The sequence below is a fragment of the Cetorhinus maximus genome, chromosome 9 (genome assembly GCF_964194155.1).
Source record: "Cetorhinus maximus chromosome 9, sCetMax3.hap1.1, whole genome shotgun sequence".
Taxonomy (NCBI): Eukaryota; Metazoa; Chordata; class Chondrichthyes; order Lamniformes; family Cetorhinidae; genus Cetorhinus; species Cetorhinus maximus.
Window position 1 is genome coordinate 94,718,441 of NC_135887.1, and position 16,681 is coordinate 94,735,121.

Consider the following 16,681-nt stretch of genomic DNA (forward strand, 5'->3'; position numbering starts at 1 on the left):
CCATATGACTCTTCTTTAGAGCAGGCTCGAAATGTTAACTCTGTTTTTCTCTCCACAGATGCTCTTAGACCTGCTGAGCTTTTCCAGCATTTTCTGCTTTTGTTTCAAATTTCCAGCATCCGCAGTATTTTGCTTTTAACTACAAGTTAAATATGGTTATATTATTTTCTATTTTTAAAAAAATATTTGAAGGGTTCTGAGAGTTTAGAGAAAATATGATCACTGATTTGTCAGACATCAGCCTAAGCAGTGTCATATTCAAAGATTTTAACAAGACAGAGAATTAGATGGCAGCAAGTCAGCAGCGTCACTTGCACCTGCAGCTGTCATCAGATTGATGGGTGCATTTATACTATCGCACATCTCTGAGATTAGTTTTGATGCCTTGGTCCTGGAGAGGATACACAAAGTCTATAAATGCCAGCATAGTTAGGTTATATAAATAGACTGAAGACTCAGCTTTATCATAGGCAGAGCAGAATGGTAGATAACATCAGTTCTCTCCCCATCACAACCAATAGTACCTGTTGATTTTTGCTGCTGCCAAAATTATTTTTGTGATGAGATGGATCCTTTAAACCCAAGTGGTGAAGCAGGTCTCTCTGCTTCCAGTATATTACATCATCTGCTTTCTGTTGCAGCACTGTAATGAAACAAAGTGTTGAATTGGTCTTGTCATCCAAAGCAATAAAACTGCAATGAAAAATTCTAACCTGATGATCGTTAGATTTGGTGTTTATAAGTAATGCTTTAAATTCCTTACCAATGTAAGCAGTGAAGGAAAATAGATACTGCTATTTCATTTTTATTGAAATTGCTTCCTTCGTAAGGAACTGCCAGTGGATTTTTGAAGGTGTGCAGTGTTTTGCAAATTGCATTGCAAATAAGAACTGAAATGCAGTGCTCATCAGTATTTAATCATTTTCATCAAATTATTCAAGACAGAGCTAAGGGACACAGTAGATGATAGATTGTTACAAAAGTAAAATTTTCATAATATTTTACTGGTTTGGTGTAAAGTAGGTTTATGGGTGTGAGTATAGTTAGTTCTGTATGTGTGATTTAATTACATTTGGAGTCAGATAGACTGCAAGCTTGGACTTATCAAAAGAAGCTAGGTATAGAAATGTGTTTGAAATGCTAATGAGTAAACATAGATGCTGGCTTAGCATGTAAAGTGTGAAGGGAATTTGCATTTCAGATAAGTGAGGGGATTGTTTGGATTTCAAAGGGATGTTAGTCTGTTTACAGCTAGCAAGATAAGCAAGGCTAAGTGTGTTTCTTTTTCCCAACGGTTACTGACAATATTAGCAACATGAAAGTTTTTATATTATGGGAAAGGAACCATTCCAAAGACATATGGAACAACTGGATTTACATATTTGTTATGACACAGCATTTGGTAAAGGCTGACTTATTTAAAATCCCAAAGGGAAACTTTAAACAACTGACTATTTGACTATTTTCAGTTAGTATGTTTGAGATGCAGTTCTGAATTCAGAAATTAAACCACCAAGCCTCAAGAAGTTTTTTTATATAAATTAAATTAAACATTTATTAATTTAACAAAAAATTAAACACATACACATGTTTAGAAATTACTACCATAATAACTATTAAACAAATCCCCAAATTAATCACCTCCAGGTAAATCTTCCCCAAGGCAACAATAACCCATAGACTTAAACAGATGCCAGGCAAAGTACAAGCTCTCCCAGGTCAGGAAAGGCACAGGTTTGATGCAGTATGAAATTCTTTCTACACCTCTTGAGTAGGAAAATGCCCTCTTCAACAACAGTCTGAAATTCTCATTTCCTGTGCTGGTCATCCTCAAGATCTCTGTATGAATGGCCAATTAATGTAAAAATATGGACAGTCTTGCACTGTTGATTTATGGCCACTGCTGACTGAGTTGAGACTGACTAAAGTTGAGGGTGAAAATTGTACGCTTAGATGATGTAAAAGACCAACTCATGATGTTGCAGGATGGTGGAACAAGATTCAATTTCACACTCCATGGAGTTCCCAACATCAGTTGTATTATCGTGTGAAAGTGCCAAGTCCATGCAGAAGTGCCAAGTAGAGTCCAGGTCTTTGTCCTCTGAAGAGTGAGAAGGAGGAAGAATTGTAAACAGATGCCATGAGATGACCATCTTTCATTGCCAAAGTTCAGAGTATTATTGAAAGTGGGTACAAACAGCTTACCTTCCTGCTAGCCTACAAAGGAGAAAAATCGGGTGAAACAATAGATGGCAGTATACCTCCAATAAAATATATGAGTGAAACTCCCAGCAGGAAGAACGAGAGAATTCTTTTGCAGCAGAACAAGGTACGGTCATTGTGTGGACAATGGAATGCAGAAATACTGCCATCACATGACTGAAACTAGCTGGAGAGGGGGTAAACACCTTATTAATCCACAAAGGAGCCAGCAAGGCAAAGAGGGACCAGCAATGCAGGGAAATCACACCCACCAAAGAAGAAAATAATGCTGCCTCAAGAAGTTAGCTATCTCTGGCAGCAAAAAAGGGGCTAATTCATTTTACCTGCAAGATTATATTTCTTCACGACTGGAGCTCAGCCACAATTTTGCATGGAAAAGCCAGAAACTTCCAACCTCCATTTGCCTTCAAAGAACCAGTAGAGGATCATACTGGCCTGCACTATTTTCAACTTGCATGTTAAAGACTAGTTTAAAAAGTGACTTGTTTCTTGTTATTCTGTTAGTAATCTAAGTGCACCTCTCTAGTAATCATTGTTTCTTGTATGTTTATGTGCCTGGGTGTCTGCATGTTTTGGAATTGGGTGTTTGTTGCATTTCCATTTTGGGTGTTGTGAAACTAAACATTTATCCTTTCTCTTGATTTAAACTGACAAGAAAGCCTGTTTGTGCCTGTTCTTTAATGCCACACCACTCAAAAGGGTTAAAACACTCCTCAAAAATACATCTTGCTTCAGTCAGGCAAGAGATGAGTAAAGGGAAAAAATTACCCCACACTGCCTCTCCCTGTCAATAACAAGAGATAAAATTACATATGGATAGTCCGTAGCATCTCAACTGACCAAAGGTGACAACCTGGGTAAAGGCCTTAGGCTAAAAAATTGATTGCACCATTTTTCGGGTGGGGAGGTCGTGATTTATGACCTGCCTGTGCCACTCCTGTTGGAGGTTGGCAGCATGTAAATTTCCTGGTGCCTCCTCATTTAAATGATTGTGGTGTGCAGCCAAGCACAACCGGCGCTGTTGGCTGGCTGCATCCTCAATGGGGACTGGGAGGTGATGCCAAGAGCATACGAGTCGAGCACCTGTTCTAGCTAGCCTTCGGCTCTCAAAGGTGATCTGTCCACGTTAAAAAGAAACTGCACTGGAGGAATGAAGGCTGCAAAAAAGACATAAATGAAGATTGAAGGTGAAGAAAAATGGAGCACCAGCCCAAGGAGAGGGAGTTAAATTACATGCTGGAGGCACTTGTCTGAGGTATGTTCAAACAAAGGGACAACGTTTCCACAGGGGGCCAAAAGACTCTCATGCTAGATCCTCGGCAGGGAGTAGGAACAGCTTTCAAGGGAGGTAAATGCCACAAGAACCTGGCATCAGTGCTTGAATTTTTTCTTATTCAGGGGATGTGGGCTTCGCTGGCTGGGGCAGCATTTATTGCCCATCCCTAGTTGCCCTTGAGAAGGTGGTGGTGAGCTGCCTTCTGAAATGCTGCAGTCCATGTCATGTGAGTACACCCACAGTGCTGTTAGGAAGGGAGTTCCAGGATTTTGACCCAGTGACAGTGAAGGAACAGCAATATATTTCCAAGTCAAAATGGTGAGTGACTTGGAGGGGAACTTCCAGGTGGTGGTATTCCCATCCATCTGCTGCCCTTGTCCTTCTAGATGATAGTGGCCATGGGTTTGGAAGGTGCTGTCGAAGGAGCCGTGGTGAATTCCTGCAGTGCACCTTGCAGATAGTACACACTGCTGCTATTGTGCATCGGTGGTAGAGGGAGTGAATGTTTGTGGATGTGGTGCCAATCAAGTGGGCTGTTTTGCCCTGGATGGTGTCCAGCTTCTTAAATGTTATAGAAGCTGCACTTATCCAGGCAAGTGGGGAGTATTCCATCACACTCCTGACTTGTGCCTTGTAGGTGGTGAACAGGCTTATCTTTTGCATTGATATGCTGGGCTCCTCCATCATTGAGGATGGGGATATTTGTGGAGCCTCCTCCTTCAGTGAGTTGTTTAATTGTCCACCACCATTCACGACTGGATGTGGCAGACTGCAGAACTTAGATCTGATCTGTTGGTTGTGGGATCGCTTAGCTCTGTCTGTCACTTGCTACTTATGCTGTTGGGCATGCAAGTAGTCCTATGTTATAGCTTCACCAGTTTGACACCTCATTGTTTCTAGGTATGCCTGGTGCTGCTCCTGGCATGCCCTCCTGCACTCTTCATCGAACCAGGGTTGATCCCCTGGTGTGTTGGTAATGGTAGAGTGGGGGAAATGCTGGGCCATGAGGTTATAAATAGTGTTTGAGTACAATTCTGCTACTGCTGATGGCCCACAGTGCCTCATGGATGCCCAGTCTTGTGTTGCTTGATCTGTTCAAAATCTATCCCATTTAGCATGGTGGTAGTGCCACACATCACGATGGAGGGTATCCTCCATGTAAAGATGGAACTTTGTTTCCACAATGATTGTGAGGTGGTCACTCCTACCAATACTGTCATGAACAGATGCATCTGCAGCAGGCAGGTTGGTGAGGATGAGGTTAAGTATGTTTTTCCTTCTTGCCTCCCTCATCACCTGTTGCAGACCCAGTCTAGCAGCTTTGTCCTTTAGGACTCAGCTAGCTCGGTCAGTAGTAGTGCTACTGAGTCACTCTTGGTGATGGACATTGAACTTCCCCACGCAGAGTACGTTCTGTGCCCTTGCCACCCTCAATGCTTCCTCCAAGTGGTGTTCAACATGAAAGAGCACTAATTCATCAGCTCACGGGGGGCAGTGATAATCAGCAGGAGGTTTCCTTGCCCATGTTTGACCTGATGCCATTAGACTTCAAGGGGTCTGGAGTCGATGTTGAGGACTCTCTGGGCAATTCCCTCCCAACTCTATACCACTGTGCCGCCTGCTCTGCTGGGTCTGTCCTGCTGGTGGGACAGGACATACCCAGGGATGGTGATGGTGGTGTCTGGGACATTATCTGTAAGGTATGATTCCGTGACTATGACTATGTCAGGCTGTTGCTCGACTAGTCTATGAGACCGATTTCCCAATTTTGGTAGAAGTCCCCAGATGTTAGTAAGGTGGACTTTGCAGGGTTGGCAGGGCTAAGTTTGCCGTTGTCATTTCCGATGCCTAGATCGATGCCGGGTGGTCCTTCCGGTTTCATTCCTTTTGAGACTTTGTAGTGGTTTCATACAACTAAGTGGCTTGCTAGGCCATTTCAGAGGGCATTTAAGAGTCAACCACATTGCTGTGGGTCTGGAGTCAGATTAGGCCAGACCAGGTAAGGATGGCAGATTTCTTCCCTTGAAGGACAGTTGTGAACCAGATGGGTTTTTACAACAATTGACAATAGTTTCGTGGTCATCATTAGACTTTTAACTCCAGATTGTTATCGAATTCAAATTCCACCCTCTGCCGGGATTCGAACCTGGGTCCCCAGAGCATTACCCTGCATCTCTGGATTACTAGTCCAGTGACAATGTCACCACACCATCGCCTCCCCTAAAAATGACCTTCAATGACCTCACAGGTGTGATCAATGCATCATCGCATTGCCTTGCATGCCCACCAAACCAGCCACCTCTTGTGCTGCTCAATGCATCACACCACCATTGCTCACCCAGCAGCAATCACATATTCGTGAGTTTTAGTACTCAGCACGTACTCCACTTCACCCACACAATTTACACTGATACCAGCCTCCTACCCACCTCTTGCTGTCTGCACATACCTCCAGCTATCACCTATGGCAGTCAGATCACCCAAACATAGTGCTACATAATCGCTGACATTCTGCCATCTCTATTGCAGGATAAGGTGGCCCATAACTACAGGAAGAAGGCAAAAAAGTGGAGGCGGAGGGGCCTGCCATGACTCCATCCACTCAACCGATGGAGGAGATGGCACTGCAAATAATGGGGCCAGTTGCATTGAACCCATGGCATCCAGCATCATTGAGACCATCAAGAACTATGCAAAGTTACTGCCTTAGGCCGTTCATCAACTGCCTGCCCACTTCAGCCTGCTATCTGGCATGACATGTTGAAGCATGGTGGGAACATGGGCCTCTTGATTTCCTTCCCACCCCTTTCCCTGAACCCAACCCTCCCCTAGATGCCCAAGAACGCCCATACGGCTAGTCGCACCATGTCCAGGAAAAAGAGAGAACAACCTCACACCAGTGATGAGGAAGCACCATAACTTTATCTGACAATTACTCTCACCAGTTCAGACACTGGCACTACACATGGCTTAAAGGCTAGGTATAGAATCAGAATCTGAGTGTGGTGAGTCATCGGACACAAATGGTTTGAAACCAGGCCAGGGGAAAAGGATAGCTAGAGGGCAAGATCGCAGACAAGTTCTGCTGCAGGCAACTCAGGTTATGAGTTTGATGGGGCAGCATACAGGAGAAAGACCATAAGCGTGCACAACAAGATGCTTGGTGCATTGACAGGCCTGATACAGAGCCGTCATCACTGGCAAGGAACATGGAGCAGTCTGGCTCCAACGTGGTACAGGACATCATGTACAGCTTGGAGCTCAGCACTTCCATCATGTGACCTACTCCCTGGCAGCACTAGCAGACCCAAAACTGTCTCAGCTTTCACTGCAGTAAAAGTGGAAGGCAGCCAATTTTTCAGTGCTGCAATGGAAGCTCAGTCAGAGGTCATGAGTGCAGTATAAAGGGTTAACAGATGGGATGTGCTAATGTATAATGTAGATGATGATGTACCACTGATATCAGTCAGTCATGTGTTAGACCCTCAAGAGAGAGGTTGGACTCATGCCTAGGAGGAACAGGCCTACTCTGCAACCTATTCAAATGTAGTACTAATAAACAAGTGTTACCAGAGTATGTCTACAGTCTGTCTACTGACCAAGTCCCATGCCTAGAATCCAGGATAAAAGGACTCATCTCAGAACATGGTGGCAGCAGTAGAAACATCGATGTAAAAAAACACAACAGCGTTATCAAAGGAACCACAGAGTGAAGAGATTTTTGATAGCTTGTAAAAAATCAGTGGAAGAAGGAGGCACACTGGAGAGAGGTAACAATTAACGTACCTGATGAGCAGCCCCTGCCCTTGCTCCACCTCAGGGCCTGCAGAGACGCCAGCAGTGGGAGTTATGAAAGCACTTTTTTCTTCTCTTCCATTCCCAGAGGGTCCAAAGGTTGCTGCTCCTCAGTCTTCTCTCTTGGATCAGTCTTTTGTTGAAAATTAAATCTTTGTTTTCTTTGCAGTTCAGTCATCCTGCAACTTACACTGTGCTTCTCCGCAATGCTGCTAAATTGTTGTCCTATTCTGCAGATGATGATGACCTACCAGATGCAGAAGGAAAGCACTGCCTGGAAATGTGGTGGAGGCAGGTTCAATTGAGGCATTCAAGAGGGCATTAGATGATTGCAGTGGAAGCTCAACCAGAGGTCATGAGTATAGTATAAAGGGTTAACAGATGGAATGTGCAGGGGTACAAAGAAAAGGCAGGGCAATGGCACTAGTTCATAATGCTCATTTGGAGAGCTGGTGCAGACACGATGGGCCGAATGGCCTCCTGTGCTGTTAACATTCTGTGATTCTGAAGGAGCCCTAATGTCCCCAGGATGTTTTCCCTAGGGTTGAAAATACTGTGGGAGATTGAATCCCTCAAGACTGTTATTTAGGCAGGGGAAGAGTTGGAGTTGGGTAGAATCTGTAGTTGTAAAAAGAGAAATACAGAAATGCACTGTAAATAGTTAAAGGCATAGTTTCATGTTATTGTTGAAAGTAGGATAGTATACTTGGGGCTGATGTAGTATAAAGGTTTAAAAGATGGGCTATGCTAACGTACAGGGCCCAGGAGAGGGGGGTGCAGACAGTGATAATCACTGGGGCCTGTGCCTTCAGGAGGGCCGGGGCTCAGACAGCACCATGCCTCTCAAGTGGCCACTTCATGCTCCGGGATAGCGAATGAGCGAGTTCCACATGTCTTTGGGAGGGCTCAGGCCCTGGGCTCCTAGCTTTTCCTACAGGTAGCACCGCCCCTCTGCCCAGGCAAAGACTGCCATATCCACAGGCTGCACTGAATGTCCCGACTCTGAAATATGGCTGCTGTTGTTCCCGATTTGCTGGGGCTCCTAGACATGGCATCCTAATTGGCTGCCTCCAGGGAGGCCTACCCAACAGGCACACCAGTGGCAGTGCAGCTCCCTTTCCTGGGCCTTGCTCTGATTCCTGGTTCTGCCACCCTCCTGACTGTACTCCACATGGTTCTAACTCCCCTGTGGTGATGGTCAGGTGGTGTCACTGGGCAGGGGTGGATTTGGGATGTAGTATTGCAAAAAAAAATTTATATCATGAACTCCTGGACTATTGGAGAGAATGCGTGGGGAGGAAGCCCTGCTTCCGGAAAGCTCTGGGTCTGCCGTGGAGGGTTAGGAACCCCGGTCTATCAGCTTAGAACAGGCTGAATCCCAATCTGGGGCAGAATTTTATGGCTCCATCGTGGCGGGGGAGGAGCTGCAAAATGCAGCAAGCCATTCAAAAATCCATTGGCTTCGGCGGGACCAGAAGGTCCTGCCAGCGGGAGGGACCTTAAATCTCTGTCCCGGGTCACCATTACCCACCAGAGCAGATGATGTGCAGGATTTTGACCCATGCAGAGAAAAGCAGCCAATGGCCCTGATGTGTTCAGCAGGCTGGCCCAGTAGGAGATTGGACTGCAAGGAAATGAGCCGTGGAAAGCACGAGAGAGAGGGAACACGTGAGTGTGAGAGGGGGGGCAGGGGAGAAAGTGAGAAGGAGAAAGAGAGGGACCATTTAAACATCCTCAAATAGAAAGGATATCGAAGTAATTGCAAACAGGCATTGTCGGTTTACCAGGATATTGTGAAGGACAAGAAGGCAGAGTTAGGAAGAGAAACTTGAGAAGTTTGGGCTTTTTCACTAAAGCTGTAAAGAGTGTGTGGGTGATTGAGTGTGTATGAATGCGTGCGTGTGTGTGAAAGAGAGAACCCTGAGACTGACAATGAGCCAGAGACACACACACACAGGCTGCTCAGTGCAGGGGCCATCTCCTCCTCCATCCCCAAAAACCTATCCACACACTGGGCTGGGTGAGGAGGAAAACTCAGGCTGGAAGGCAACTAGTTTCTGACCCCCACTTTCATATGAATTCACTGAGGGCAGCTCGGAGTCTGCTCCACCAGTGGTGAATGCAAGATTGGTGTTAGTTAAAACAAACTTGCTTGGCTCCAGTCCCCTCCCCATTCCTTGGTGACCAGGACTTGGGGCCTAGTTTGTCTCTCTAGCTTCTTAAGTGAAAAGGCAAAAATGGTTTTATTAGTTAGCTCTGCTGCTTGATACTAATTATAGGGGAGGTGGTGGCATAGTGGTATTGTCACTGGGCTGGTAATCCAGAGACTCAGGGTAATGCTGTGGAAACCTGGGTTCAAATCCCATCATGGTAGATGGTGGAATTTGAATTCAATAAAATCTGGAATTAAAAGTCTAATGATAACCCTGAAATCATTGTTGATTGTCATAAAAATTCATCTGGTTCACTGATGTCTTTTAGAGAAAAAAATCTGCTGTCCTTACCTGGTCTGGCCTACATGTGACTCCAGAACCACAGCAATGTGAGCAGTTGACTCTTAAATGCCCTCTGAATAAGGGCAATAAATGTTGGCAGCGACACCCACATCCCATGAACAAATAAAAATAAACTTTTCAATGGTGAATTATGAATTTGGACCGCCCAAGTCCATTGAATAGCTAAGATATTCCTCTGCGCTCCCAGACTACAAGCAGCAACTCTCAAAAAGCAACTCCAAACACAAAACGCAGCATTTTCACAAACTCAGTCTTGTAGAAGGAAGTCAAATGCACCTCATTTAATCTTGTTGACTGATCCTTTAAATAGCACAAGCGCAGGGCCCATCTTGAAATCGAACACTTGATTTTTATTGCGTTGAATGCAAGTCTATTCAATGGGCTTGTGCGGTCCAAATTTGGAACCTGGGCATCATGCCAGCCAGTATGGCTATGTAATATCATGATCTTGCCATTCCTTTGTTCCAGGTGCTCATAGGAGACCCCTGTGCGAGTACCCTTCTCAGGCTGGAACACCATATGTTCTATGTTGGAAACGACTAGTGGAGTAGTGCACACCCTCTGGAGGGCATCTAGCTTCAGTAGCACTGCCATCACGGTGCTACTGACCTAAATTTGGTGCCCCATGAGCTTAAATCTCAGGTGCAGACATAAGACAAAGAATAATGAGACAAATAAATAAAAACCTTAAGCTGTAAGTTTACCCAACTACTCCTTTCAAAAAAGGTCTTGGGGACCTTTCCTACAATAGCAATGTGAAAATGTGTTTGACATTGTGTCAAATACAGTCACATATGTCTACAGCTTTTCAGTTTTTAATCCTTTGTAAATGTAGCAATGTCTGCAGTTATGCCACATCAGAGAACTTGCTGTTGGGTAATGTTAAAAAGACATACTTTATGCTTCTGTCATTTATAGAATCTTGTGTGAGAGTAACAAAAACATATAGTGTTGCTTTAGAAGAACAACTTTGGTCTATTTTTAATTCAGTTATTTGTGTCTTGGCTACATAACCTGAACAGAGGTGCTAACTAGCTTGACTAGGGACTTGTGTTTCCATGCCATGCATCTTGAAATATTTCTTGATTTAGTCAAACTTGATGCACAAAGGATAAACTGGGAGAGGAAATGGCATGATTCTGTTATGTTAATTGATCTGCCCGCACTATACAGTGAAATCGCAATGAGTCAAACTCAGATGACACAAAATTCCAGTTATGTTGAAGTCATCAACCAATCCCACCGGCAGAGTAGGGAATCCCATAGAATGATGCCTGTGATGAGCCAAAATTCTGCACTGGTAACTCCGGATTATCCAAACTTGTCTAAGCTTGTCATATGACCACTCCAATCAATCAGAGCAAAGTTAGACCACACGAGCGCAAAATCATGGAGTGCCGGGAAAGCCAACGTTTGACAGTGAGGTCTCCCTGTGAAGGGACGTGCAAAGCTTGTGAGTTTGGCTAAACCTGTAATCAAGTTAAAAGTGTTGATCAGAGAAAAGGTGAAATTAATACAGCAAGTGGAAAACTATGGTGCAAAGCGGAAAGGGGCATTGAGAAGGAGTGGGAGATTCCACAATCAATTTTGCCTACCATTATGAAACACAAAATGAACATCTTGGAACAATTAAACAAACAGGCGTTCTCTGCAGCAGGGAAGAGGGTGAGAATGGCAGCCTATCCTGATGTTGAAGAACCTCTCCCAACGTGGTTCAAGGCAGCCCGAGCACAGAATGTTCCCATCCCCAGTCCAATCCTGCAGGAAAGGGATTCGCCCTGGCAAAGAAGCTGGGCCACGTGGAGTTCACCTTCAGCAACAGGTGGCTGGAGTGATTCAAGACAAGGCATCATCTTCCATGCGGTAAGCAGTGAGGTTGTGGCAGTTACAACAGCAATGACAGATGATTGGGTCCAAAATGGTCTCATCCACGTCTTGAATGAGCATGCACCAAGTGACATTTTTAATGCAGATGAAACCAAACTATTTTACCATCTTTTACTAGACCGCTTTTTGATGTTGAACCACGTAATGGTCAGAAGCAGAGCAAGGAATTTGTCACTACTATGGTCTGAGCCAATATGGATGGCACCGAAAAGCTGCTGCTGCTTATGATCGTAAAGTCCAAGAAGCCAAGTTGCTCTGTGAATGTCAAGACACTACCCACACAAATAAGGCTAATAAAATGACTTGAATGACCTCCAGCATTTTTGGGGCATGGTTCTGGAAAGTGGGCAAATGTATCAGTGAAACAAAAGGAAGATTGTCATCATTCCAGACATCTGCCCTGCGCACCTTGACGTTGCTGGCCCGAAGAGCATTAAGATGATGCTTTAAAAGCAGAAAGTGCTGGAAAAACTTAGCAGGTCTGGAAGCATCTATGGAGTGAGAATCAGAGTTAATGTTTTGAGTCCATATGACTCTTGTTCAGAGCATTGTCACACTGATGTTCTTGCCTCCCAACATCATGGCCAAGCTCCAGCCAATGGATCAGAGGGTGATTAGGAACCTGAAAATCCAATACCGACGACAGCTGACCTCTCAGGTTATCAAGGCCATTCATAAGAAGCAGGGGTATAATCCAACTGTATGAGAGGCCATGTTCATGATAAAAAAGGCGTGAAAGATTGTGACGGAAGCCATGATTGCCGTGATTGGGTTCAAACAGGCTACGAGAGTACAAGGCATTGAGAACAAGGAGAAGCAGTGTGAGGCCAACCAACTCGATGACGAGGCACTTTTTGCTCGACTGCAGGAGGTCAGCATGGAAATTCTAGCAGAGACAACCATGGAAACTTATACGGAGGTGGACGATGTCATACAATGCACGACTGAGCTGACAGATTATGTCATTGTAGATGCAGTATGTTCTTCAACCGAGGAGCCCGATGATCCAGAACAGTCCAATGAATGCCCACCTGCTCGCGTGCTTGTCTCCCTAGCCAATGCTGCTAAGGCCATAGAGATGTTCTGGGATTTCGCACTGCAGCACGAAAACACAGAAAAAATGTTTGACTGAATTGATAACATGGTATCGCACATGTCCAAAGACTGCACACTAAGCAGAGAAAAATTACTGAGTTTTCTCAGAGCTGACTCCTGACATTTTTCAATGAAAAGTTCCGGCCTTTTTTAAGGTCAGACCATTGTAAGGTGTGAACAAATTGAATAAAGACTTTTTCACACATTTACTGCTTCACTATGTTTTCATTTGGCGTTTGAATCTGTAGTTTTTGACATAGACCATGTTTGTACGCATGTCTAGTTGCACAGAAATGTATGCATGTGGGAATAGGGCCTCCTCAGCTGTCACGAAGCTCCACTTAACATGAATTTGTGGGCGGATCCCCCGGGATTTGACACATTAAGATTTTACTGTAAATATATCTTTACTAAGCATCATCAAACAATCCAGTATTGCTCAGTCTTTTTGTTGAGAGACACAACCCCAATTAATATCATACCTGATGCCTGTTCTCTAGAACACTACAACAATTTCACTTTCGATTGCAGAAATGTGCAACTGATTTTCTACAATATAACATCCTGATTTCAATCATGTATCTGTGGACAGTCAGCAAGTAGAACACAAAACTTCCAATAGGAAAAGAAAAAATATATTGCCGACGGCTTTGTTGTGATACAGCTATATCTTGCAATACGAATGGTGGGATAACATTGTTTCTAAAAATCAATTGTTGATTTTTTTTGGGACACCAAGATATTGATTGGGATCAGTACCAAATCCCTGCTCAGTCTACGTTCTATAACTGTACATGGAACTGCAGGGCAGCAAGCTTTTCAAGGTCAATACATGAAGGAAAGATAGGTCAGAGAAGGCCTCTGGCTTTTGTTAGAAGTACTACTGCTATAGTCTACAGAGTATACCACACTTAGAAGGAAAATATTTAATTGTAAAAGTAGGGTATTTCTCTCTTTGCTCATTAAAACATGTTTTCTTAGGGGAAGATCTGACACCGTGCATTGATGCAGTTTGATACTGACTATTTCTATGACAATTCTAAGGTTATTTTTCACTCAGAAGATACAGAATAATAATACCCATTGTTCCACCATCACAAATTTTGTAAACAAAACTTTGTTCTCTCCTTCCATTACTCTTCTTTCCCAGAAGACCAAAAGACTGATGATCATCAGCTAACAGTGGATGGAGTGACTGAACCAAGCAAGGAGCTGAAAAAGGAACAGGTTTGGTAGCCAATATTATAGCTTAGGGTCTGCGTAAGAGTGCTGCATTCAAGTTCCACCTGTCAATCAAAACAAGCGTTGCCTAAAGTTGAGATACTGTGTGCCACAAACTATAAACAGTACAGTATTTCTTTCTCCTGCCTGCAAAATTTGTTCAGAACTTAAGTATGAAAAGTGCCATAACTAATTTTATTTTATACCAAATAAATATTTCTCATGCAAAATCCTTGTAACGCAAAACATGTGCACATCTTCCAGTTATCATAAGCTCAATCAGGTCCGATATCAGTTGCTTAGTCAGGACAAAATCGGTATTTTAATCAAACTTCTAAAATGCAGTGGTTTTTTCCATGTTTCATTAGTGAGTATCTTGTAGATGTCAACAGAAATAAGTGAAATTGAAATGCATTCATGTGACATAAGGGGCCAAATCTTTCAAGGAGTGGCAATCATTGCCAGATTGCCACTCCATTCCTATTTACCTACCTTATACTGGAGATCCACATTTCTTGCCCAGACTTCCGTACCCGGGCCTGCTGAGGAACATGCAGCATACCTGCTCCTAGAGTCTTTCCCTCGTAGTGTAGGATTGTCGGGAGAAGCCATGCCATGCCCCCTTTTTATGGCACTAACAGCCTTATTCCGGTAAATTTTAATGCCCCAGCCACTTTGACAAGCTAGGGGGAGAAAGTAAGTGTGTAAGGTAAGTGGGTGAGGGAGTAGGATGGGTTGGGGGGTGGGGGGGGTTGTGTCGTGTGGGTCGGAGATCCAGTTGGGGAGGTTTGGGTGCTCGGAGAGGGGGTCGGTTGGGTGGGGGGTGGTCAGGTGGTTGTGGGGGGAGTAGTTGGGTTAGGAGGGTAGTAGGGGCAGATGGGAGTGGTAGTCAGGTGGGGTGGTAGTCGTGGGGTGGTTGGAAGTGGGGAGGGTTATCGGACGGGGGTGGGCGTCGGGAGGTTAGTTCTGGGGCCACTGCGGGTTGAGGCTTTAGCCGGAGGGGTTTGGGAGGGTAGTCGGGGAGTTGGAAGGGTGGTCAAGGATGGGGATAGTTAGACGGCGAAAGGGGGGTTGTCAGGTGGCCCAGTGGGGGTTGGGGAGCTATTCAACGGGTCGGAGGAGTGGTTAGGGGTGGGAGTCGGCGGGGTGGGGTCAATAGTATAGATACTCAGGAGTTAGAACTGGTTTTAATCCTAACTTTTCCTGGGTAACCATTCTGGTAAGTAAGTCAGCACCATCTGAAGTTTCCAACTTTAGATCAGAGTTTCAGAGGGTTCCAGACACAAGGTAGTTGCTCAATGGAAATTGAAGTTTTATGAGCCATTCTCATTTAGTCAGTGCGCAGGGACTCCTGAGTGGCCCCCCAGCGCATCTTCTGGGGTACAACCATCTGGAGAACAGAAGATCTGGGTCAAGGTCTAGCGTATTCAGGACTGAAACATTTATCTCAATTTGAGACAATACGAGGTTTCAAAATCCTCTGAATGAAAGGAGAACTCACAAAGAAACTTGCAAGGTAAGGTACAGGTAAAAGGTTGCCGAGCATTCCACACAGCTTAATAATTCTTCAATTCCAGTGTTTGATGCTCTGAAGAAGGTCTAGCGATCTCAGGAGGAGCTGTGTTCCCTCTGTATGTATGCAGACTCACCATGGGCTGCAATCCACGTTGAATTATACATGCTACATTATACTAACACCATGACTTTTTTTCTTTCACTCATAGCAATTGGGTGGTTTTATCGATACGAAGGCAAATATCCAACCACCCGAAAGGTAGAAAATTTTAATGGTGTGACAGGTTGCTTTTGATTCTTTCTAAGTGGATTTACTTTAAATTTGCCTTGTTTCTAATTCTTCTAATAGTGCTGTTTGCCTTTCCAATAGTCACTGAAAATATATTTCATCACTTTCCTGTGAGATAATGACTGTCCAGAGAAATTAGCTTGTGGCTTTATGGTACATTGTAATCAAAATATTTGAATGATGTATCTCACTTAAAAAATAAACAAAACTAAAGCCAAAGGCTTGCCCACAATTCTGATAAACTAGATATATCCCAAACTCAAGGACACAGCTTTACAACACTTCAAGTACATTACAATACACAGCTGGCAACCATCATTTTGTTTCACTGCCATTCCTCTTGTGAAGGTACTGATTCAGATTCTGAAGGCTTCCAGAGGCACTAGCAGCCCTGGTTCAATTAAGTGCTATTCTGCATTAGTGAGTCTAGAGAGTGAATGTAAACATCTTATTCCACTGCAGGATTCATCAGAGCATGCAAAATCCTGTTCCCCCAAGACACCCATAAGCATATTTTCCACAGGTATTACTAGATTTGATCATAAGTGAATTCACTGCCAGAAGTAGCTAACTTTAGTGTCCCAATACCCTACACAATCAAGATCAGCTAACTAAGCACATACAAGAGAATTAAATTAATACTTTTCTGCTCTGCATGGTTCAGTTCCATGATCATACAAGCGGTGAGAAAAATTGTTGCTACCTTCATGTTTTTCTCCAATCGCCAGACAGTGCGAGTTCGCAAATTACCTTCCTAACTCTAGTAGTTCAGAAATCCTGGTGGAATAGTAATAAGGGCCATTTTTAACTCCCAGCAGGAAGCCAGTAGTGGTTTTTAATCCTTCATTGGAGTCCTGGCAACTG

The 16,681-nt window shown here is 44.1% G+C and overlaps 1 protein-coding gene across 2 annotated transcripts in view; it reads left to right on the forward strand.

The window, feature by feature from the left end:
• ush1c (Usher syndrome 1C) overlaps nucleotides 1–16,681 on the forward strand; it is a 279,860-nt gene that overhangs the window by 138,979 nt on the left and 124,200 nt on the right. Inside the window, exon 15 of one of the 2 annotated variants that reach the window (XM_078549127.1) lies at nucleotides 13,943–14,019. In XM_078549127.1, coding sequence (XP_078405253.1) covers nucleotides 13,943–14,019 — 77 coding nt within the window. Of the gene's footprint in view, nucleotides 1–13,942; nucleotides 14,020–15,737; nucleotides 15,788–16,681 lie in introns of both variants that reach the window. The other variant, XM_078549128.1, reaches the window with a different exon arrangement.